At 37.9% G+C, this 27,455-nt stretch overlaps 1 protein-coding gene across 1 annotated transcript in view; it reads right to left on the minus strand.

Annotated features, from left to right (window-relative positions):
- LOC134670947 (E3 ubiquitin-protein ligase goliath-like) overlaps window positions 1-27,455 on the minus strand; it is a 146,576-nt gene that overhangs the window by 15,952 nt on the left and 103,169 nt on the right. Inside the window, 4 exon segments of the mRNA XM_063528781.1 lie at window positions 5,533-5,604; window positions 6,309-6,471; window positions 10,361-10,493; window positions 25,645-25,744. Coding sequence (XP_063384851.1) covers window positions 5,533-5,604; window positions 6,309-6,471; window positions 10,361-10,493; window positions 25,645-25,744 — 468 coding nt within the window.

Below are 27,455 nucleotides of genomic sequence, written 5' to 3' on the forward strand. Positions count from 1 at the left end.
TACCGTACTTTTAAATAATAAAAGAACGTTAAATACTGAGTAGTACACTACCATTTGTGTGCCCGCAGTCATTGAAAAAGACCGCGAGAGACGACCGAGAAGCTGCATCCTCCTGCGTCATAATAATGCGTCCACCGATACCGCAATAAAGGCAAAAATATTTTTTAATTACGAAAACGTGGAAAATGTCTCTTATACGAATTATAATCCAGACATTGCACCCTGTGACTTCTATCTATTTCCCAAAATTAAGGATTTAATTTGGGGTTTGACATTTAAGACCCCGGATAAGGCAGTTACTACGTTTCATCACCACGTCGAAATCATGCAGTCAAGTGATTGGGCCTCATGCTTCCAAAAATGGTCCGAGCGAGTGAATATGTGCATAGAATGTAAAGGGAAACATTTTGAGAAGCAATAAATGTATTATTATGGTTATAAATGGTTTTATTCAAAAGTTACGCAAAACTTTCAGTGTGGCCCTCGTATGCGTAAAACCTCTTCGTTAGTTTTCTTTTCTTTTACGATAGAATTGCGAAAAATAGATATTTTGCAACGAGTGACGAATTTTAAAACACGGTCAAAGCCGTCAAAGGGAGTGAATAAATATTTATACTGTAAAAAAATATCCCACCAAACACATTTCCATGTAAATTTTGTTGCTAAGACGAAACCATAAGACTCGCACTGTCAAAACGTTGTCAGATCTCTTGTCGAGCCAAGCTTCAAACTCTACAAGCCCTAACTTCACTAACTCTACACCTTAGTCAAAATATGTGGCTTGGCTGTTTCGCTACCGCCACATGGGCATAAGGTGAAAAATTTATTAAATTCATTATTTTTAGGGTTCCGTACCTCAAAAGGAAAAATACTGAACCCTTATAGGATCACTCGTGTGTCTGGCTGTCCGTCTGTTACAGCCTATTTGCTCCGCAACTACTGCACTAATAAGTTGAAATTTGGTATACACATGTAAGTCTATAGCCCAAGGACATACATGTAAAGTAAATAATAGAAATTCAAATAAAGGGGTCACTTTTGAGATGAATGATAAATAGAAGAAAAAAAAACTATATCTTGTTATGATTAATATAAGAGAATTAGAATAAGAATTAATATAAGAGAATTTTGTTAGAATTTTAATTAGTATAAGATAGATATGTATATTGTCATGTTATTTTCTCGAACTCCCCATCGGCATACAAACCTCCTCAAGGTTTTGCCCACGATGGGTCTTGTAATAATAATGTACTTTATTTGGCTTATTGTTCAATAAATTAAAAAATATATATATATACATATATATATCAAATGAAGGGGCTCATTTTAAGAATCTCAGATATATTTTTTCATAATTTTAAAATAAATAGTTTAGAAGTTATTTAAGAAAATACGCAATAAATGACCATCCCCCCCCCCCTTATCTTTGAAACTACTGGGTCTAAAATTATGAAAAAAATACACATATTAGCTCTTTTCCTATAGATGACAGGAAAACCTATTAGAAATGTGCAGTCAAGCGTGAGTCGGACTTAAGTACCTAGTTTTCCGATCCCTACGGGTTTTTTAAAGACATTTTACTCACTTTTCTCTAAAAAAATATATTGTTAAAAATTGTGTAATGTACAGAACCCTTGGAACGCGAGTGCGACTCGCATTTGAGCGGTTTTTGTATTATACTTACATACAATAGTTCTTGTAGAAACGAAACGGCCAAGCCACACACTTTTGGTGTAGAGCTAGTAAAGTTAGAGGGCTTGTAGAGTTAGAAGCTTGGCAAGAGATCTGATAACTTTTTGACAGTGCGAGCCTTATGGTTTCGTTTGGGCAACATTTTACATCAAAATGTTTTTGATGGGATTTCACTTCTTTTTGTAAGTTGTTTATGACAATCTTCCATCCCCTAATTTAAAGGGTTGGGGGTGATTTACTATTAAAAATCCTGAAATAAGTATCTGGGGGCATCTGTTACACAATGTACTTCTTACTGATTCCCCATATAAACCCTTCACCCCGTAAGGGTAAACTTTGGGGTTGAAATCTGCCTTCACCCCGTAAGGGTAAACTTTGAGGTTGAAATCTATTCTATATCCTTCCCCATAACAATACCTATCTACATACCAAATTTCAACTAAATCGGTTCAGCGATTATTGATTTCCCATACAAAATTAAACCCCATCTTCATCCCCTTAGGGATAAATTTTTTTTGAATTTATTTGTTGTTTATGTACTAAAACTATCTTACATACCAAATTTCAGCTTCTTAGAGGACTTCAGGAAGTACCCGGTATTGATGATCATCAAGTGAGTGAGTCAGTGACGAAATCGAAGTTTTTAGATATGAATAAAATCTAAAGTATAAGAGCTATGCAATTGATATGCTTAATAAGTCCGAGAACTTTGTTTATCTGGTATAATCCAACCCCAATTTATGAGGGTTCCAAAAAACGACGAAGCGCTTCGAGAAAAGGTAGATAGTGCCCTTGCGCTTTTCTCGTCTTGGCGGGGGCACTGCCGTGCCCCCAGATGTTAAAAGATGAGACTACTGTAACTAATAAAGATTTATGTTTAGTTACCTACTATTTTCGCGAAAACTAGACAATTTTTATATCTTTAGTTATTAAGACCCAAAATAATTATTTTCACTTATTATAAATAAATCCTCCTGTTATGAAGTATCAAATATTGTTATTTGTATATGTATAACTCTTAAGTTAAAAACAATAAAATCTGTTATTACCTACTGTCAACATGATTATTTTTTGCGAGATTAAGTAATACACTGGTAGTGTTCAATAAGGCCCATAATGGGACTTTTATAAAAGGTATATTTTCCAAGAGTATCGTAATATTTTTATAACTATTTTGGTATAATGAAGAAACTTAAATAAATGAGAAACCTATTTGAGTGAGTTTTTCATACTTCATATCCTGTTTATTAAAAAAAAACCATTTTAATTTAAGGTGGGCTGTATATAGGCATATACGGCCCACACGGAATATACAATAAGGTAAGTGAGGCCACTTACCTTATTGTATATTCAGGATGTATACCGTGTAATATTGAGCAGTTGGTTTATAATATACATATTATGATATTGACATTGAATAGGACAGGGCATGACAATAGGAACCAGAAATAGGTATAGTTGGTCAAACCAATTTGTCAGTAAATAAAAACAAAAAACTATATTCATTCTTTTCTTTTGGGTGCTAGTACTAGTGTAAGTCAAAGATAGTATGATGATTCTCCCTGTCTATGTTTGAAATGAGACAGTCCTTTGACAAACTATGTATAGTAAAAAATAGTTGTGAATATCTTGTACATTTTTATTGCAATATTAGTCAAGATAATGAAATATACAATGAAATAACACTTGCACTGCGTGGGCTATCAAAATCGCTGCAGACTGTTCTTGGTCTAACTCTACAGTCCTACAGTGTGACTACCACCAGTTTGGCACTGACATAAACGTTATTGAGAACGTAACTTACTTTCTATGCATCTCGCTCGTACTCGCATATTATTGTGAGCGAGATGTCTAGAAAGTAAATTACGTAGACGTTAGCGTAGGTATATAAAGATGGTCAAGCAAATCTTGTCACTAAAAAAAGGCGCGATATTCAAATTTTCTATGGAACGATATCCCTTCGCGCCTACATTTTTCAAATTTGCCGCCTCTTTCTACTGACAAGATCTGATTGACCAGCTGTAGGTATTTTTACTTAATAAGATATTTTAATTTCACGTAATGTCCGCATCTAATTTATATATGTGCACGGTAAACAAACAAATGAATGATAAGAAAAGACAGACAGTGTTACTGAGCGGGAGGTGGGGCGAGGGGCGAGGTATAGGTAGGCTATGATAGGCTCTCGAGCGCCGCGCCGGCGACTGACGGACCAGCGCGGCGTATGTATGAATTTCGCGCCTTTTTAACTAGATTTTACGATTACAATGCAAGCTACACACAGAAATTTCTTACTTTCCATAATATGGCTGCGTATATTATTTTATAGTAATAGACTTATTTTTACAGACTCTAATTCAATATTAGATCTTATAGGACAAAAAACGCATATTAATTCTAAAGCATATATCTTATTATTCTAGCTTTTTAGCTTGCCTATTAACTTATAAATTTAGATATGTTTTTGTGGATTTATTAAACTTTAATTCAATATCGACAAAATAATAAGCTAATTGTAGTTTGACAAAGAAGCACGTTAAAAAAATTTCTAATAATTTTACATTATAAAGCGTCACACATATTATAAACAATGGAACTTAAACATTGCACTTTAATTCAATATTAAAAAATCATTACTAAAAATATATAAATACCTAATTTATATCTAACGCTCGTTCTAACTTTTCATCATATATTGCATATATGCTTAAAAATATGTCCTATATCAGATAAGTATCACTTTTTCAACTTTAGAATTATCATAACTTTTAGTGCATAAATCCGGTCCCACTATTGAGCTATACCGCCGCAGCTACGAATATGCCCGACGTTCATCACACCAGACAGAAATTGCACGTAGGTCAACAACGTCACGATTAGCGACTGCTCCGTGCCACAAGGTACATGGTCTAGAGGCGAAATCGCACAACTCTTTCCCGATGTAGACGGTCAAATAAGAGTAGCCATTGTACACACGCGCGCAGGTGACGTTTGCTGCTCAGCTTCCAGGCTTATTCCTACACGCTCCTCTAAATACGGTGTTGACACACGTGGGGGAGAACTGTCGCGAATAGGTCATAATAAATTTAAGTATAAAACGTGTAAATAAATAACGTCGATTTCTGCCTTTTACTATTTTTGTGTGTTTATTTTTTATAATTAATTATTGTACTAACTTGGCTATTTTTTACGTTTTATTATGTCACGTGTTAGATAATAAGTCTTTATTGTTCCCCAATTAAATATATCCTCTTTTTCCCTAATTTTGTAAACTGATTATATTTACTGTACTGTGATTGGCTCAATAAAGAAAATACTTACTCTGCACGTAACACCCACGCCTTGAGTAGCCTGCGTGAACGTGTCCTGACTTCGGAATCTGCGAGCCCCACAGTAACTACGCTCGACAGCACTGGTCCCACCGCGAACTAGTAAGCTATGAGCTATCGGCTATAAACACGAACAAAAGATAAGCACTCCCGTGTATATAAAAGAGACACGGCGATATTTATAGTTACTCGCCCAGCGGTGAGCTATCGAGCTAGTAAGCTATGAGCTATAGGCTAGCCGATAGCTCATAGCTTACTAGCTCGCGGTGGGACCAGTGCCTAAGTATCGGCGGATAGAATGAGGCAGATCACTGTGAGCTCGGCGTTAGTGAAAGTTGGCGAATCCACACAGGACCGGGTAAAATGGCGTGCTTTTGTGTCGGAGATAGGGTTTGCAATCCGGATCCGAAAAGTATGAAGTTATCCGGATCTGGATCCGGAATTAAATGTTAAGGACTGCTGAACTTAAGGGAGAATAACAAATGAAGTACGATTGATAACTTCAACTTACTCTGTCGTCAGTCTTTAAACTCTTAACGGGTATTTTTGATAGCGCCTTCTTCGCTGCACAGCAAAGTCGTTTCTGAAAACAGGAAAACAGCCGTATAATATTTACTGCATACTAAAACTCTTCAAGTTACTATGAAAATATCCTAAAAATAAAACACAATTAGGCTACTTGTTAGGGGAAACTGTTTTCTTGAAAAATAGTTGCACGGATATTTCATTAACAGTCAATAGGCATTAGGTACATGTCGTGTGTGGCAAAAACTATTCTCATTTAAAATTGTACGTAATAATTAGACATGTGTCGAATTCGCACGATTCGTGTCACTCGTCACTCTTCACACCGCACCGGTTCAAATTATTATACATATTGCACCATCTATTCCGTTAATTGATAATGATGACTGAAGTGCCGACGGAAAATTCCCAATATTCCAAAATACAATTGCAGGTAGACAAAAAAATTTCCTGTACCTAATTATTTTCTAACTTTCTAAAACTTCTCACAACTTCCAAATGCCAAAACAAGACTAAAAATACATTTACGCGTTCATTTCTTCTACGACTAAACACTAAGTTACATTCTAAGATATTTCTTTTTTACCACGTCGGTGGCAAACAAACATACGGAGCGCCTGATGGTAAGCGATCACCGTAACCTATAGACACCTGCAATTCCTGGGATCCAGGGATGTCACATTCGCATTGCCGGTCCTTTGAATCAAACTTTTCTTTAGATTATGTACCTAATAAGAATAATAATACAGTGCCTCTGCTTACCGAAAGTCTGTCCTTCGCATGGATGTAGCGGAAGCGCTGGATGTAGTAGAAGACGAGCCACGCGAGGCTGATCACCATCAGCACGATGAATGATATTGATACGAACAGCACTGATGTTCTGGAACAGAAGAATCCCATTCAATTGGATGCGGATCTACGGATGCTGGTGTGTAAACGGGACATGTACTCGTACTTTTTCTTCTTCGTGTTAGGGGCTATATAAGGCTCCAAAGACTGTATCACTGCGACCATCCCCGATCTATTGTGATCGCCACCTACTACAACTCTCGATACAAACCTGCAACTTCAAACAGCTGCAGCTAGGATCTTTTTGGTCTCGAGAGACTAACTACTCCGCAATATGCGTCCGCCCAGGATTAAGTCACGAGTACGTACGTTAGGCAAGGGTGCTCTGTGAGGATGTGCAAGGGCGTCTCCCTGCCTCCATACAGAGTCTGCACCGCAGGTCGCTTACACGACTTACACACCGGGGCGGCGTGTGGACTCGCAACGGTCTTGTGTCTAAATGCTTCAACGTCAGCAAAAAACTGTCGTAGCATGAACAAATTTCTAAACAAAATTATCGGTCGCATGCAGTGTTAAGCATTAGACAGATTGCCGTAATCATTGTCACATTAGTTGGACACTTGTCCAGGCGCGGATCCAGCCCTCAAAAAAGGTTGTGGTCACAGCCACTCCAAAATCGGCCAAGAGCGAGTCGAGGGTACCTGATGATTCCCCGACCAATAAATTCATACGATTTTTTGTAAGTTCTATGGAGACCTTTTCGCGCTTCTCCGATTGGATCGGAGCTGTGCCGAGACTCTCGACGAGTGTGTACAGCCGACATAAGAAAATGTGCAAAAAATTTCGGAATGTTTAAATTTAAGACTCCACATAAGTTAACAATTTAAAAAAAATGCTGTTTATTCTGTATCACTAATAATTGGAGTTGTCAGCTGATATAAATATTTATGGCAATGAAAGACTGAGTCTTTCCGTGACCACAGCTGGTGCAACTCAGCTGAAACGTCATCATCATCATCATCTCAGCCATAAGACGTCCACTGCTGAACATAGGCCTCCCCCTTGGACCTCCAGTCGTACCGGTTGGAAGCGACCCGCATCCAGCGTCTTCCGGCGGCCTTAACAAGGTCGTCTGTCCATCTTGTGGGTGGATGTCCTACGCTGCGCTTGATAGTCCGTGGTCTCCACTCGAGCACTTTTCGACCCCATCGGCCATCTTCTCTGCGCGCAATGTGGCCTGCCCATTGCCACTTCAGCTTGCTAATCCGGTGGGCTATGTCGGTGACTTTAGTTCGTCTACGGATCTCCTCATTTCTGATTCGATCACGTAGAGAAACTCCGAGTATAGCCCTCTCCATAGCTCGTTGAGCGACTTTGAGCTTTGAGATGAGGCCGATAGTGAAAGACTACGTTTCAGAGCCGTAAGTCATCACTGGTAACACAACATTGATTAAAGACTTTCGTCTTGAATTAAAGGTAAAAACAATGAAATTATATCGCGGTAGACCCGTTTTTAGGGTTTCGTAGTCACCTAGAAACCCTTATGTTTCGCCAGGTCTGTCTGTCTGTCCGAGGCTTTGCTCCGTGATCGTTAGTGCTAGAAAGCTGAAATTTGGCATGGATACATAAATCATACCTTGCAACAGAACGGTAAAATAAAAAGTACCTACAAAAAAAATTAGTTTTTAGTGTACCTCCCATACAAAAAGTATTTATTTATTTTTTTGCATTGTCCCGATAGTGTGGGGTATCGTTTGATAGGTCTTTCGAAACGAATTAGGGTCTTCTAATGCCATTTTTGACATAGTTAATATTTTCGGAAATATGCGCTCCGAAAGAAAAAAAATATGTGTCCCCCTCCCTCTAACTTTTGAACCACGGGTCCAAAAAATATGAAAAAGAATGTTAGTTAGAATGTAAGCTTAATAATTACTTTCAATGAAAACTATAGCGAACATGATCGGTCTAGTCGCTTGTGAGTTGTTGCAAAAAATATTAATAATAAGACGTAATGTACATAGCGCTTCAAAGGTACTCCCTTATGATACTTACTAATAGCTTAGCTCCCGTTTGGCCTATTTTAACAGAATGATAACTACGAAACCCTACACTGAGCATGCTCTTGGCCGATTATTGTAATTAAATATAAGTACCTAAGGTACCGTGTTTCGGCCAATGGATAATTTACTCATCAAACGATCATTCTAGTATGTAAACAAGCGCTTTGGTATGACACTGTAATGCTTATATACCTATGCTGAAATTTGTGTTTGTATACCTAATGAAATTCTTCCAAATGTTCCCCTGCCAAAGCGTCTGCGGAAAAAAAATCGGCGTAATTCTACTCGGGGAATAGGATTCTGTAATCCTTATATACCTATGCTGAAATTTGTATTTGTATACCTAATGAAATTCTTCCAAATGTTCCTCTGCCAAAGCGTCTGCGGAACAAAAATCGGCGTAATTCTACTCGGGGAATCAATAGGGCACCCTATTAGGGTTGTGGGCATGCCCACCGTGCCCACAACGGTGGATCCGCGCCTGCACTTGTCCAAGATCTCATTATTAAACCACTAATGGAAAGAAAATTAGTACCAGCATTGCGGAAATTGGAATTGGCGTCGTGACACCGGACATGCAGAGAAAAATCTCACACCTGAGGATGCCGAAGACCGGGCAAAGTGGAGAAGACTAAACAAGAAAGCGGACCCTGGCGCTAGGCCGGGAAAACTCTAGGTTGAAGAAGATTGCGAAAATTGGAAATGTGAGGAAATTCCCTTGTTATGGACAGTGGACACGCAAGGCTCCGTAGTGGCCCCTGAGTAACGTACGCGTTTAATTTCATAAGCCTACAATAAAGTAATAAACAACTTAATTTTTCATAATTGTAGTGATCATTTTCCCGGAAGTTTGTGCAGCATCTTACAATGGTTTATTTGTTGCTAATGGGGTTTTCTCATGCAATGGTAGCTGAATGATTCAAGCGTGCCATTTTCAAGGCAAAACCCGATGGATGCTAGTTGGAAGCTGGGCTCTTATTAATCCTTTGATCGCCAAAGAGGTCGACTAAAAATGCTAAAATGCGCAAAATAAAATTGCTCAGAAATTACACTAGTGGCGATATTCTATTTAGATACCTATCCTAAAGTATAATATGGATATTATTCGCGTGACAATGTCGCGTGACCGTTTGACCAAGTAATGCTAGGTCTTCATTCAAAGATGATCGAGCTGATCATCGCTACTTTCTGAATGGCTTTTTTACAACCAAGATAGATAAAGTCGTGGCGCCTTCCTATCAGATTTACAAAGACCCTTGACGTAATATTTTCTTTTGATGTAGACGAGTACTTCATGAATCATGAATTTTCCCATTCAGGCTTTCACGTCGCTACATAATAATTATGATTGCTGTAGCGGACCCAGCCTATAAGAAGGTGTTAATTATAAAATGTAATTCAGATGTCTCTTATTTTTTCACCAGGCTCATCGATGCATCCCAATCAGTGAAACTTCCATTCTCTGGTCCCAATAAGTTTAAAACGAAGCACCGCATTAGTAAATGGAGTGAAAAAACATTTAGTGGGAATCGATTTCTATAAACGCTAAATCCTGCCCTCTTTTCAAATTTATCAACAGAAAAGTTAACGTACGAAAAGCTGACACGCTGACGAACGACGACCCCCAATAATAGACGTATCGCGTAAACCTGTAGGTTGTAAGGTAATTGTATGAACAAGCTTAGGTACTTATTGATGTTGTTGTTGATTTGTGTGAAGGTGCGGCCCTTGATGATGCCGATGGTCACGTTGGTGTTGTTGTCGATGAGGCGGGCTATTTCCTCACCCTTCCATTTGTTGAAGGGTTGTATGAAGAAGCATGCTTACTTATTGATGTTGTTGTTGATGTGTGTGAAGGTGCGGCCCTTGATGATGCCGATGGTCACGTTGGTGTTGTTGTCGATGAGGCGGGCTATTTCCTCGCCCTTCCATTTGTTGAAGGGTTGTATGAAGAAGCATGCTTACTTATTGATGTTGTTGTTGATGTGTGTGAAGGTGCGGCCCTTGATGATGCCGATGGTCACGTTGGTGTTGTTGTCGATGAGGCGGGCTATTTCCTCGCCCTTCCATTTGTATGTGAACACCGCGCTTATGTTTCCTGAAAAAAAAAAATTCCATTAATATGGCTGTGGATTTCTCCAATTCTCTTTCAAACATATATGTAGTGTAAGAGAGACGGATGATGATTAGTTCGCTACAGACGTAGGTACTAATAATGTAGGTTTATCATGTGTAACAACTTTCTGAAACAAAATCTAGATGATAATATTAACCGGTGGAGGATTCCTTCGCATTTTGCTGTGCTGTCAAAACGGCAAGTTAATCGTGAACTGATAAACACTGACACTAATGTCGTCATAGTCATAATATCTATGCCTATTCTACTATCAACTTTTAAAGATATCTCTATAGAGTGTGCTTAGAACCGACTCAAACAAAGAACTTTAAGAGCCTCTTGCACCATCTTCTACCCCGGGGTTAACCGGTTAAACCTGGAGTTACCATGATTACCAGTACGTGTTGCAACTGAATTAACGGTTTAACAGGTTAACCCCGGGTTTGCGACATAGTGCAAGTCGCGCTAAATGAAGCCTCTCTTCGGATATTACAAATCTTAGTTCTTCTTTATACTCTTAAGAGGTTGAAAATACCAAGAAGCTATGGCTTCTTATTTAAAGCACCATAACTTCATTAACTTCGTTAGAACCCAAGACCCCTGAATACCTAGGAAGTCTAGCATGACCTATTTATCACGAGACGTTGCAAACAAGATCAAGCTCGCATGCATACTCGTAAGTAATTCAATTTGCCTACGAGACGAGTCGCTAATGTGTTTAAGAAATACGTTTATGTAATAACGTCAATTGTGACGTCAAAGAAATTTTTATGAATTACGAGCAGAGAACATAGTTGAGAAATGAACCTAAGGCAGTAATAAAATATTCTTAAATAAATAAATTAAATCATTTAATTCAGACCTTGGTCCATACACTGTTAGTGTTACACTGTACAAGTACTTAACTTAAATTAAATTCAATAATTAAATAAAACTTTGTTTTAAACTTCGTATCTCATAAGTATAACAAGTAACCTCGTACCTAAGTAGTAATTATGTGACGTGTTGTTTATTAATGATACTAACCGAGTAAAAATTGATTACGTACCTACATGATAGTTATCTACCGATACACAGGTGATAAAGGTACAAAGATAGTATGTGCTTATTTTAATACAAACAAATGAAATCGAGAATGTTCTGAAATTGCATACGCTCGGCGCATGCAGTACGAGTAGATGTCATTGTCAATAGTGCGTTTTACCTAATACGTCTTATTCATTTAGGACAAGGATGATATGGCGCATTGATAGCAGAAGTCGGAACAATCGAACTAACATTCTATCTAGGAGAACAAGATTTAGAACGTGACATTAGGTCGTTATATGTATTGCCGTGGAGAATAGCGTGACAAATTATTTAGCCACATTTTCAATATTTATTCTACCATACACTAAAGCCCTAACCCCAGGGGACACACACTGAGGGTTTCGTGGCCGAGGCATAAATGATTGCCCACAGCTAGCGGGCTTCGGTCACCTAGTTCACCTTTCAAAACGACATGTGTACCCACGTGTCCCTAACAAGGCGATAATCCAATAACGATAAGACTAACTACATAAGTTCACCGATGACGCGGCCATGCTAACCATGCCTTTAGCGGTTTACTATAGAAACGTCTTAACTAAGCTCAGAGATTATAGTAAATTTCAGCTTTATTTCGATGGAGTAAAGTCGAGAATCAAAAGGAGTGTTAAGGTCAGTTGGTGGTTAGTAGGCACGTGAGCTAGGGTTTCATTGTCAAGGTAACCTAATCCAATGTATGCCGACACACACGTGCTGCCCCCTAGTTATGAAAGGACGTAACAGCAATGGCATTTGTATAGGAATTTGGCGTTTGGTTCCAGGGCTTGGTACAATCGCCATCAGATATATCGGAGCGGCCAAGGTGTTCACAATATCTGAACACGCACTCTAACGCCCTAACAATAGAGGCGTGTTCAGATATTTGGGAGCACCCTGACCGCGCCGATATATCTGATGGCGACTGTACGCTAGCTTAAATTATTAATTGGTGTTTGTTTACGCACAGCAAAGTCTGGGTTCGTCTGTGACCTTAAAGCTTGGAATATAGGGGCGTCCGTAGAACACAAAAGGTAAACAATTAAACATACAGGCTAAGACATGCAAGGTTTAAAAATGTCGTTTGAATGTCAAATTAATAAATTGACAATATTCAGTCATTACGTCATTAGTATACCATTTTAGCAGGACTAGAGAAATTTTAATAAACATCTACCTATCTAACAGCAACTGTTCAAACCTTTATACAATATATCTATTCAGGATCACTTACGAATTGGCGTAGTAGGTAGGTACATAAACGTTGTTAGGGTTCCGTACCCAAAGGGTAAAACGGGACCCTATTACTAAGACTTCGCTGTCCGTCCGTCCGTCCGTCTGTCTGTCACCAGGCTGATTCTCACGAACCGTGATAGCTAGACAGTTGAAATTTTCACAGATGATGTATTTCTGTTGCCGCTATAACAACAACAAAACAAAATAAAATAAAGATTTAAGTGGGGCTCCCATACAGCAAACGTGATTTTTGACCAAAGTTAAGCAACGTCGGGCGTGGTCAGTACTTGGATGGGTGACCGTTTTCTTTTTGCATTTTTTTCCGTTTTATTTTGCTTTATGGTACGGAACCCTTTGTGCGCGAGTCCGAGTCGCACTTGCCCGGTTTTTTTTAGTAAAGCGACTGATATGACTTTCCTTTCCTACCCAGAAAGTTCCGGTCCGGTATCCTTACGATTTTCCTTCGCCGAAGAGCACAAATATCTGAACACGCCTCTACTGTCAAGGCATTAAAGTGCACTCTAGTGCGTGTTCTAATTTTGTGAACACCTTGGCCGCTCCGATATATCTGATAGCCACATGCACTCTAAATAAGCCCGGCAGTACCTGCACACAAGTAAGTACTAACCCCCTTATTCATAAACGTTTACTAAAGTTAACAAGCCGATAATAATCGTTTGTCCTTTTCCGACGAATTAGTATGATGGAAAGGGACAAACGATTATTATCGGCTTGTTAACTTTAGTAAACGTTTATGAATAAGGGGGTTAGTCGGCAAAGGGCCGTCTACTTTCTCCCGCGTGGGCTGGTACAAGGTCGACCGCTATCAGATGCAGCCAGATGTACCATCGAGCATACCCTCTGACCGTTCGTAGACCGTATTGCAGGGCCATAAGGTTCATCGATGGTAAATTAACCCGTTCAACGATCTTCTATCGTCCGCGGAGCGTCGTCTTGAACCTTGTCGGGGTGTTCGAAGTTTGAATATTGGGCTATAGCCGCGCGCGTGATCTGACGTCGGTGCCGGTCAAGGGGTTAACAATGTTGTTGTGTATCGACCTCAATGTATAGAGTTATGGACTAGACGTAGTTATTAATAGATTTGACAATATCTTCTTGCGAAATGAGTGTGGACAGTGTGGTATATCGGTTGAGGGAGGTACAATTTGAATCTTCTACCCTTAACAGTAAGGTAATTGATGTTTTGTTAGAAACAATAAAATTAAATATACTTTTTATACCTTTTACGAAAATATTTCTTCTTATCCCAAAGCAATCGTTTTTTTTAACTAGGTCTATATAGTCAATAAAAGGGTTCACACTTTAGAGTTCCCTCTTCAGAGTACATAAATTAATCCTTATGATTCTTATAAACAAGGAAAACAAATATCTACATATGTAGGTACATATTAACTAAGTATAACAAAACAAATCATTAAAAAAATACCACGCACTTTGATGGCGCTTCTAGTTATGTAAATAATGTACATATTATTAGTGTCCGACCGAAGGTTCGGTTTCGGTTTCGGTTTCGGCCAGTTTCGCCCAAAAAATCATGTTTCGGCTGTAGTTTCGGTTTCGGCCAAAAAACGGCCGAACCTTTCGGCCGGGCCGAAACTTACGAAATGGTACTTCGGACAAAAACCAAAAGTTGGGGAATAAGTAGGACAACAATATTAATATCTACATATTTTATTATAAAACACAATTCCACTAATGAGGGCGCCACTGGACAGCCGACGCAGTTTTAAGAGGCTGTCAATACTTATAACGCGCACACTGTCTAATTGTATCGGAGTGAATGAGATAGCACTGTCGCATGTTACTGGGCCCTGGGCAAGAGAATATGAAAGAAAACTCATCATCTTCCTCGCGTAATCCCGGAATTTTTGCCGTGCCCTGGCAATGGGAATGGGAGCCTGGGGTCCAATAGACAACTAATCCCAAAAATTGGTGTAGGCACTAGTTTTAACGAAAGCGACTGCCATCAGACTGACCTTCAAACCCAGAGTGTTAACTAGGCCTTATCCGGACTAGTCCGGCTTCCTCACGATGTTTTTCCTTCACCGAAAAGCAAATAGTAAATATCAAATGATATTTCGTAGGTAAATAAGTTCCGAAAAACTTTTGCTTCGTCGAACGTCGAACGTCGACGAAACTGCGGTCTCGCTTTTTAATACAATGGACATTAGTTGGAGTCTGTGCTCAACTACTTATCCTGAAGCCTGAAGCACGGCTTTGACTTCGCATGAAAGTTCGCCTCACTGGGGCACTTCGGACTTTTAGGCCCAGGTGAAGATCGGTACCTGGCCTTGCGATATTGTTAACAAAATATTTCGCGCTGCGCTCGCGTTTTTGGTTGGTGTTTTGGTTGACCCTGTATCTATGTTAGCTTGACTAGTGACTGAATAGAGTTAGACCAAGAAAATTCTGCAATGATTTTGATACGCAGTGCAACCAGTGCAAATGTTATTGGTACGTCATAATTTCATAGAAGTTTTGACGTTTAAAATAACACTTGCACTGCGTGTGTTATCAAAATCGTTGCAGAATTATCTTGGTCTTAGTAATTTTCTTAAAAAAACTGCTTAAGTAACATCAATTTCAAGGACATTCGGTGTTGACAGCCCCATAATATGTGTATAAAAGCGGTTTTATGACATTTTTCAACGATTTTATCAAGTCTACAAAAGTTTCGGTTTCGGTTTCCGTTTCGGCCGAAACTAGAGCCAAAGCCGAACATTCGGTTTCGGTTTCGGCAAAAAAACATGTTTCGGTCGGACACTACATATTATAGACACAATTCTATTATGCCTATAATCAACGTTTTACTAAATATATGTAAATAGCAGCTGCATATTTTATTGTAGTTGTTAGTCATTATTTAATTAAATAAGCACATAATTAATTATATACGCATTAATCAAGTACAGTAATTTGCAAAAACGTTTTCTTAGGCCCTAGCACAGAATAAATAATACTACTAAGTACAGAAGACTCACTCTCTAACAAAACGCGTCTGTTACGATCAGCACAGATATGGCCGCTAGGTGGCGACAGCGCCACGCGCGGCTTATGGCTTTCCCCAAAATTGGGGCCGAACGGATGTACTTTTAGCTACCTGTAGCAAAGGGACGAAATCGCGGAGTGAGACACGCCTGGCCCTAGGCACTTTATAATGCGTTAATTAAGTATTTATAAAATCTTAGTCACTCTACTTTAGGCACTTTCTTCAATATCAGCACCAGCAGCTACTTAATTTCATCTCCCGTTACTGCTAATTTCCCTAAGGAATGCTTGGCAGGGTAACATATGTCCCGTATTCGTTTTTACGATACTGTCTACATTATACGCATATACCTACTTCCCTCGCTTGTCGTAATAGGTACCTAATGTTGTTTTGATAATGTTTCACTTCATTTTACTTGACTTATATTGCATACAATCTGCAAAAAATAAGGAAAACTGAGCATTATTAAGGGGTCATCCATTACATTAATTACATCACACGTTAAGGGGGGGGGGGGGGCGAGGGGGTCAAGAAAATGTGACAAGAGGGAGAGGGGGTCACAAACTTTGTGACGTCACTTTAACTTCATCAGTAACCAAAATTTTATTTTAATCATTTTAATTACTGTACAGTTCATAAACAAGTTTTTGGAACGATAATCGTTTTTATTAGTTTAATTTTTTTTCATAATCAGTTTTGGGTTATAAATTTACTAATATTTGACAAAAAATTAATAAGACTTAATTAGATTTGCCGATTTCGTTGAAAAAATGTGACGTCACACCAGGGGGGGAGGGGTTTGCCCAATGTGACCAAGTGTGACAAGGAGGGGGGGAGGGGTAAAAAAACCTTGAAATTCGTGTGACGTAATTAATGGATGACCCCTAATGGAAGGCTTTTGTAATTAGGATATGTGCACTATAGACCGAAGTTATTTTTCATCAACCTTTACTTTTTCTCTAGGTATCTTGAACGGTTTTCTTAAAAGCTGTGAAACGTACTACGTACATACATAACCTAATAGAAAAAAAAACATTAAATTATGCTGTAATTTTAGATAATTTCCTTGTATTATTTGTCCGTCATTTTATTTTGGTTCAACCGGAATAACAAATAGCTTCTTCAAATTTATAATTTTTAGGGACTTCATATTTACTTCTCCTTCTTCCTGGCGTTATCCCGGCATTTTGCCACGGCTCATGGGAGCCTGGGGTCCGCTTGACAACTAATCCCATGATTTTTTAGGTACTAGTTTTTACGAAAGAGACTGCCATCTGACCTTCCAACCCAGAGGGGAAACTAGACACTACACATATATCATATTTACTACTAACAACATATTGTTTTTATGACTAGTAGGTAATAATACCGCTAATAGATACTTAATTAGATAATGCATAATAATTTGTATCTATTTAAGTGTGACATTAAAAACAGAAAGAATAACTTTAAACATCATTGTAACACATTCCTCATTCTATCATAACTCGATCGAAAGTGAAGTTTGCAACAATCATCATCATTGTCACAACCGTGATAAATTGTCGACGGTGTTTAAAATTAAGTAAGTAAGTAAGTAAGTAATCATTTATTGTCAGATTATGCAATGTCAGTATACATAATGTTAGGATTAGTCTTCTAAAGCAGGCCACTGACGAGCCTCCCAAATGGATGCCGTTACAATGGATTCATCCAAATGGACGGCATCCTAATATTAAACATTGTACGTTTTTGACATTCACGGACCGATTTTGGATTGCAGCCACGCTATTTGGACTGTGGGAAGGCTCGTCAGTGGCCACCTTAAGCGCCACTTGCACCATCCTAATAACCCGAGGTTAACCAGTTAAACAGTTAACTCATTGTCAAATTACACTGGTAACCATGGTAACTCCAAGGTCTCCAAGTTTAACCGATTAACTCCGGGCTAGTGATAGGTGCAAGTGACCCTAAGGTTCCTCTACACGATGGGCCACCGCCGGCCACTCCAAGGGACGCAGCCATGCGGTAGAATGAGATACATAGCAATATCACTTGCTCCCTCTAACGCATAAATGCGTCCCTTGGAGTGGCCGGCGTTGGTCCATCGTGTAGAGGAGCTATAAGGTTAGCAGACTAATTTTAACCACCATCGAAAATGTAACGCCATCCGGAAATACGGAAGCGGTGACAAAATCACGGAACCACCGGTAACTACAGATCTATGCGAATCGATCGATATTTCCTCGTTCAGTGACGTGGAAGTCAGCTGACCGATAAAAACGGCTTTTTGATTGTTGAATCAGGTTTTTATTTTAATTAAGTCGGACAGGTTTAGTGAATTGTGGTTTTTATGATGTAGAGGTTGAGTTCCTGATTCTTAAGTTCTATACCTATCTAATGAAAAGTATACAACTGACCGAGATTGCCGTTTATAAAAGACTAACTACTTAGGAATCAAAACCAAAATATTTCTTTTCTAATCCGCAAAAAGATAACGTGACAGTAAATCAGTTGCTAACCCGTTATACTTACTTGCGTATTTTGTATAATTTGATTAATATGGATTTCCGCAAAGTAACGCCTGATTCTATTCACTAACTACTAAAGGTACATAATATGCCGATTCGTGATATAGTTATACCGATGTTGGTAAGCGGATGAAGTGTTTATATGTCATACAATTATTCTTTTGAACTAGTTCGAGAACGGTATAAATATAGTAGGATCAAATTAAGCTAACTTTGCACAGAGTTTGTCATGACAAATCAATGTCATATTTTTATAGAAATCTGACGTTTATGACGCAAAAAAACTGTGGATAATTAGCTTGGGCTGACTCTAACATTATATTTTGGCTATATTCGTACTACAACGTATGGCACACTTCCCGACAATATTAGATTATATCCCGACCCAATAAGAGCCGTATGAAGCCCTATTAACACATTCATTACCACTAAGTGCTACGGGTTACGCTCGTAGCGCGTAGCCACGGGTTCGCCGTATGTAGCGCGTAGTCGCTACGAACAGTGTACCCGACAGTCGGGTTCTTGGTGTTGAATGTGTTAACTCAGCGAAGCATTCAGCCGGGAAGTAATGGCTAACTCAATGAATACGTTACAATGCGCATTTACCTCTGGAAAGTGTAAAGATCGCTCCAAAATATAATAAAGCATAAATCGCGATTTATCCCTAACTACTTATATTATAAATGCGAAGATAACTCTGTCCGTCTGTCTGTTACCTCTTTATGCTTAAACCGCTGTACCGAAATAGATGAAATTTTGTATGGAGATAGTTTGAGGCAATGGAGGACATAAATTAATATGGTAGCTTTCATTCCACGCAGATGAAGTAAATATAAATATAATACAGTAATAACAGTGGTAAACAGATAATTATGTAAATAATATCAGAGGTCGACATCTCTAATCGATATTTTTCCCAGACACTTTATTTTATTATTACTGTAATTTGGGAAGTCCCCTGCCACAATAAGTTTAAAATGTACATTTTTGAAACCCCAATTAAGACAAACTAGGGAAATTCCGGACCAATGGTAAACCTGACCAAAAAGTTAGTGATTGCCGGAGTGTTTTACAGACGGGCGTGACTTGGTAAATTGGCTAAACGCCGGCAATGTTGTATAACCATCTATTGCCAGCAGCAAAAACGACTCTAAACTTAAATCAGGTTTAGTCTATAGGGAATATTACTGCAATGTTCTACCGCCAGAGTGCAGCACTAGTGCAAACCATAGAGTAACTTACATACTAGGCCTTTAAACGTTTTTTGACAATGACGCATCAAGGCGGTTTGTTTACAGGTGGCCTACCGCAAAACGCGAAAATCGAAATTTCGTCATCTGACTCTCTATCGATCGAATAGGCAAGAGTAATAGAGAGGCAGAAACCGAACTTTCGATTTTCGTGTTTCGCGGTGGGCCCTGTCATTGTGCGGTGCGACTCCCTCTACGCAGAGTTTTGCGTAATATTCCCTTTTGGTACAAATTGGTATTATCAATTTATTACTAACATAATGTTTAAAAGACGATAATCAGTTTAGATTTTTTTAAATAACAGTTTGGTAGTATTTAGTCTCGACGATTATGTAAATTGCCGCCGTGCGTTATTTTCATTTTAGGCGGCTGGAGTAAACACTGAACCCGTCCAAAACATAAATGTGAAATGAGAGCCAAATTCAATACTAAGAATATGCGTCGTTGTTGACTTCGCCGGAAAAAGAATTGATATCTATATGGGTGCCAAGTTCTTTCGCTTGCGATGTAAATAAAAGTTCAGGGTGGTTTCCGCGAAAACTGAAATTCGCAAATTGCGGGGATCTTTCTCTTTTACTCCAATGAAGGCGTAATAACTCTGACAGAGTAAATGCCCGCAATTTGCGAATTTCGATTTTCGCGGTTATAGCCCTGAATTTGACTTGGTTAATATTTACGTACTTACACACTATATTATATTTGTTCTATGTTACTTTTGTAAAATTTAGTTTGTAGGTATAAAAGCTAATTACGACTTAATTAATTAACGAACCTTGTTAAAATTACGGCACATGTCATACCGGGTGTGGCCTGTAACATGAGCAAATAATTAAAACATAGTTTGTATTCCTCAAACGGTGACACTTTTGTTCAACAACTTTTAAAAATTATGAAGTATTTAGACTCCCTATTTTTCATACAAAATAAATATTATCTTCAATGGACGCCATCGCTACGCCATATCATTGTGACTGACGTTGCTTGTCACGCCTTCAACATAACAGAATTCGCAATACATTGCGTCTTAGAATAAACTTTAAAGTGTATTAAAAATCAAACCACAAGTTATTTTAAAAAGTCGCTGAACAAATGTTGGTCAGTATGAGGAGTACAGCCTACAGTTAAATTTTTTGCTCATATTACAGGCCACACCCGGTATATTCGATTTCATTTTGTCAATTTAATAGCACATCCAGACTTAAAGTGTCATTATATGGAACTTGCTAACTATGTAAACAAACCGCCATATTGAAATTGTCTCTGAATGATGAATTTACTTACGACACGTACTAGATCCATTCTAGATACGTTATAGTTTAGATATCAACTACTTCTCTTTTGCAGCGGAATTCGAGCAAGCAATGTCACTTTTACGTTAGATAGAGTAAGATATATCTATTAGATGTGAATTGGATCTCTAAGTCATATCCTGTAGAAATCGTTCAAGAGTACACTCTAAAAAATTAAGACCAACTAAGAGCAGTTTTCTCTTAGTTGGCGTTAAGTTAATTACAACAATAACGATCTTATATAAATCAAAGAAAGCTGATTACTTAAAACAATAAGTGTATCTGTGATTGAACTAATAAAGTAGGTATGTTATTAATCCTAACAATTGTATACTTTGCATCTATTATTAACTTGTTGGCATAATTATGTAACGTAGGTTAATTCAATCCTTAACAATTTAATTAAAACAGATAAATATGTTAATAGTTATGAACATTTTAATAGTTTATTTGATTTTTTTGTCTTTGTTGATTTACATAAGATTTGGTAGTTGAATCAACTAAACATATAATATTTAGAACAACGAAGATAAAACACTCAATCCCATTATGATCAAGTTATTGTATTGATTACGAAACTAATATTCCATTCTACTAAGAATTATTTGTTAAATCGATTTTCTTAATAATTAAATTAAATAATCGGTTAATCCGATCAATCAAGAGATAAGTAGGGGGATCGCCTGTACACCCGCTCTCCGCCCCGCCCGCGCCCCTCTCGTGGCGCGTGCGACCGAGCAGTCAGTCTCTGTAGCACGCAGTTACGTTAAGCTCATTCAATTACTTATTCCTCTGGAAAAACCTGGTGTGTACAAAGTTGATTGCAGTTGTGGTAGTTCGTACAGTGGGCATACCAAACGCACCATTGCCTGCAGAATTAAAGACCACATCGCTGCGGTCAAGAACAACGACGCTCGCAAGTCAGCTATTGCTCAGTGTCACCTTGAGTCCGGTATAAGTCACTGGATCGAGCTGCATAGTCCCAAGGTCATTTTGACAGCACGCCACTATATACCAAGATTGGTAAGAGAAGCCTTAATTCACAAATAGAACAATTTTAATCGTGAAGATGGGTTTTTAAACTGTCAAATGTGTGGAATCTTGTGATTTGTTTGACTAAAAAACAACCAGTGACATCCGAATCAAACTCGCGTAGTGACACTGTGAGTGTAGTGTGCTTGGATAGACCAACAAGTGTGAACGTGATTGGACCAACGAGTGTTAACCTCTCGTATGCTTAGACACGGATCCGTGCGTGTGAATTTAAATGCAAAACGTTTACTTTCAAAATGATTAAATGAATAAATAACATCTTATTATAATATTTTTTTGTTTTATTCATTTACCCCCTTTTTATAAAACTCTACGGGCTTGATTTAGTTTAATTATGTTTTATCCCTTTCTTTGTTGTTATATTTTATTCACTACTTATTCGTTTAAATTTTATAAATTTCCTTTGTGCTAGTTTTTATACGCGCCGTGCTGAATAAATGCTGGTCCTCGTACTCGCATTATACTCAAGGCATTAGTCTTAAATACTAAGTAGGTAATACAGATTACAGATTTATTTCAGATCTTTTTGAGGATCGGCCTAGGCCGTTATGGCTTCACATTTCACAAGCACGCCTCCTCCCGTGTTTGTAAAGTTAAACCGGTCTAAGCCGATCGCCAATGAGATCTAAAATAAATGTATAATGTATATTTTAGTATTTAAGACTAATTCCTTGAGAATAATAACGAGGACCACCAGCATTATTCAGCACGGCGCGTATAAAAACTAGAGATCTGAAAGAAATGTTTTAGTAAATGCGACAAAGTAAGTCATAGTACAATTGAACAAGAATGGTATTGTACTAAACAAGCTTCATAGTTGAAATGATTAAACAATTAAGATTCAAATTGACCAATATCTTAGTTCAGGCTAATACGCCATAAGTCGGTGTAATCATGTTCTTAGTTGAACTTATTTGGGTCAAATAGTTAATACAGTAATTCTTCATGTTAACATTGATTTACATCTTAGTTAAACTAACTTGTTTGTTTTCATTATCAAGCCCTTAGTTGATCTTACTAGGATCAATTACTTAGCATAATTATTTTTCGTGTAAATATTGAACAAGATAGTAATTGGTTCAGTTACCTAACAATAGTAATAGCAATCAGAATTACCTTGTTTGATGTGTTTAAGTTCTTGTTAGGCTCGTATGGAATCAAGATGCTTGATTACGGCCATCAAGATATTGATAGGGCCAACCAAATTTTTTTTAGAGTGTATCTCCAGAATCGCGCAAATGACAAATTTGACAGGTTAGATCTTAAACATACCGTTATCGTATCTTGGTGATGTCTAAAAGATATCTAATAGATGTCTATTTTAAAATCCGAATCGGGCCCATAGTTAGCAAATTCCATAGAATGACACTTTAGGAGGCTCAGCCTTTTATATTTAACAAGTGAAGTTACATCTCTATAAAAAGCACAACCTTTTATTTTCGTTTCTTCATTTATTATGTGTCAGACACAGGAAGGCCATTATTCAACCTATCATTTCTGCCGTTTTTCCATCTGCGCCAGAATAGAATTCGTATTAACTTGTCAAATACGTAAGTGGGATATGATATGACGAATATAATTCTTCCCATTTATGGGGCATTCCACGAGACTGTCGCTTACATAACGCAATTCTTCTAATACTTCTGGAAATGCTGAGTAGGTAAGCGATATTGGGTCAGGTAATTTCATGACTTGGCTAACAAATTGGCAGTATATTCTCGAGATTCACGTATTTTATTGAAGTAGCTGCCATATAAGGCAAAAGCGTTATGTAAGCGACAGTCTCGTGGAATGCCCCTAATATGTTGTATTAAAAGAAAAAAGATGTTTTTATTTAATGTTCACTGTCCATATTATTAAATGAATTTTTGCTCAAATTACATATGCTTTAAAAATAGGTGTCTCCCCATATTCTTTAACCTTATCAGTTTATCGCTTATTTAATTTGATAATGCCTCAATGGCCTATTTTAGAATTAAGCTAGTTATTAATTTATTTTAGTACCTCTGTATATATGTAAATAAATTATTTTACAATTAATTTTGAATGGCTTAATATGGGTTATAAAATAAGTATAGGACAAAATGCACCATAGTTATATGCGTGCAATATTTTATAATTTCGTGACTTGTGTACAATCGACCATACTTATTATAAGTACCTAGGTAATTGTATAGGTATATCATGGCCATACTGAACCGTATCTCGATGGCGAGCCCTTAAACAATGAAGGTGGGCGGCCTTCGTCGCTCGCCATACGGAGATATAATACAAACATAATTATAGGTGTATGTTACTTTATATCTTGTAGGTACTGTCAGCGTCTAAAGTCACGGATCAAAATACGTTTATCAAAAAGAGATATATCAAAATATTTGACGGCCCCAAATAGAAAGAAATCGTTTGACAAATTAACTGTGGGCAGAGATATAGGAGAGCTGGTTATTGATTTGTTTTCGCTTTTTCTCGCGGAGCACCCACGGGGGCTTTGCGGAGCCCTAGGGGCTCGGCACACTTTGAGAATAGTTGTGTTACAGTCTAATTGTTCTACATAGAGATGTACACACTTTAAGAATAGCTGTGTTACAGTCTAATTGTTCTACATAGAGATGTAGAACAATTAGACTGTAACACAGCTATTCTTAAAGTGTGCCGAGCCCCTAGGGCTCCGCAAAACCCCCGTGGGTGCTCCGCGAGAAAAAGCGAAAACAAATCAATACCCAGCTCTCCTATATCTCTGCCCACAGTTAATTTGTCAATTTCTTTCTATTTGCGGCCGTCAAATATTTTGCTTTCCAACAACTCCGCTCTCTGAACATACGGCACCCCGGTCTTATGGCTCCTCTACACGATGGGCCAACGCCGGCCACTCCAAGGGCCGCAGCCATGCGGTAGAATGAGATAGCAATGTCACTCGCTCCCTCTAACGCATAAATGCGTCCCTTGGAGTGGCCGGCGTTGGCCCATCGTGTAGAGGAGCCATTACGCTAACTGATGTTTGTCAGTTCTCTACAGGATTACGAGTATATGATATATGATACATGCGTGACATTAAACAGTCCGTGAAAAGCGGTCGGATGAACCCGCCCTTAATAACTGTTTCGGGGTCACGCCACCTCGTCTGAGAGACGTCGTTAATTACATGCTAATAAATTATTACTCATTTTGTTCATATTATCTTTTAAGTACCTCCCTCGACGAATGATCGTCCTTACTTAAGACATTTAATTTCTTTATGGAGTCGATGTCACATAAAATGTTTCTATAATCAAGTTTGGTACATTAATTTACTTTGTAACATTACGGTAAAATTAATTACGGTAAAAACATACTCGTACTTCTTCAATTGTTTTTAACTAAGCCCAACCAAAAGAAACTTGAAAGAACTGTCGTAGAGACCATCATTCGACACAAGAGCACAGAATAAATACAAATACAAAACTAATAGTATGACGAGAGGTTCTTCGTGCTTAGCGTCCTTACTTTAAGAGAAACAATACTATGAATACTTTTTAAATGAATAAAATTACGGTAAAAACATACTCGTACTTCTTCAATTGTTTTTAACTAAGCCCAACCAAAAAAAACTTGAAGGAACAGTCGTAGAGACCATAATTCGACACAAGAGCACAGAATAACGAATATGACGAGAGGTTCTTCGTGGTTAGCGTCCTTACTTTAATAGAAACAATACTATGAATACTCTTTTTAATGAATACTTACGTCCATTGTCAGTGGACAGTTTCATCTTCTCTAAAACGGTGGTGTCCCTGTCGTTGTATATGAGCACCGCGCTCGCGTTCGCGCGCCACGCGTTCTGTACCTGAAACAATATTGTGTACAAGGGTTAGGGAGAGTCTGGGAGACTTGCCATATTACAAGAGTTAGGTTAGACGGGAGACTTGCCAAGGGGAGACTTGAACCAATATAGAAATGTATTATATACGAACTCAACCGTACAACACGGCCTTCATCATCAATCATAAGTAATATAAACTAATTTTTAAAAGCGGTTTTCAATAATTTTCAATAATAAGTCACGTCCAGATTGTTTACCTTTTTCTAATGCTAAAAAAACGAATGAGAGGCGCGTAGACTAAAAAAACAATACTTACACTCCTTTTTTGGGCAGTAGTGTAATATATTGAATTACACAAACGGGTCTACCGCGATATAATTTCATTGTTTTTTACCTTTAATTCCGACGTTTCAGCTGAGTAGCACCAGCTGTGGTGTGGTGTGTTGTCAACTTGTCAGTACGGATATGATGGCCGTTCTTGTCCACGTGACAGCGTGATAAAACGGTGTCCGTCACTTTCTATCCCACGGCGTTAAACAGTGACAGTTGTTTTATCACGTGGATAGAGATGGATAAAGCGATCCATAATACGCCGGCAGGTGTGGTCAGTTGTGGTCCGTTTGTGTAATTAAATATGTGTACAAAACGCGGCAGTCGTGTAATAATGCTGAGAGAAACCAGGAAAAAAAATATAATTATTCAATCGCTATCTTACATACATAAATATCAAATGCTATATAACTCACGCTCCGTATAAAGCCCTGGAATGCTCTATTGAGCTTTATCAAACGATCCATCTTCGATATCGGAAGACAAATGAGACTTATGATTCCCAATAATACATCGATAACGCTTATCTGTCAGACTGGTGTAAAACACGATATCGTTCCTTTATTGTTTGTATAATGTAATCTTTTCATTCTTTTTATCTATATCTAGGAGATAATCTACATATTTCGGTTCTAAATATATATGATGATAGGCAACAATAATTAACTACTATTGTACTCCAGCAGGCGTATTATGGATGGCATCATCCATGTAATAAAATAACTGTCACTTTTTAACACCGCGGGATAGAAAGTGACGGACATCGTTTTATCACGCTGTCACGTAGACAAGAACGACCGTCATACGGAAATGATTAGCTGTGTTAGGTAGAAATGATAAAAGCTTTGTTTACAATCAATTTACTAAATATTATTTTCTATATCAAAATATGGATCAACGACTGAAATTAATTATTTACTAAAAACGTCATTACAATCCGTTGAACCTGCATTTTATCAAAAATAAAACAATTAATTAAAACTTATGACGTTAATTTCATAATTAACACAAACTGGTAGATATTTTGTAGATACCAGCAGACCCTAAAGACCTATGACTTTCCATATCAGCTTATTGATTGTATACTTATTTATTTTACTTACTCTACAAACACAGATATATACCTAATTTTAAAATAGACAGTATGTGTAATTGTACACAAATTAGGCGTGCTAATAAATATCTAATCTCGAAGTGATGTTTGTAGCGCCACTAAGGACAAAATGCGTGGCTATCTGATTACTAACCAATCTTTTTCATTCTATTCCTCAAAACTTAATTAAAAATGTAACTCAATTAGAGTTTACACCCTTATTTGGACAGGCACCAACCGAATGTAAATCTCTTATACTATAAATAAAAATATAGAACACAAGTTTATAGTTCGTTTTTTTTTAGCATTAGA

The sequence above is a fragment of the Cydia fagiglandana genome, chromosome 14 (genome assembly GCF_963556715.1).
Source record: "Cydia fagiglandana chromosome 14, ilCydFagi1.1, whole genome shotgun sequence".
Lineage (NCBI taxonomy): Eukaryota > Metazoa > Arthropoda > Insecta > Lepidoptera > Tortricidae > Cydia > Cydia fagiglandana.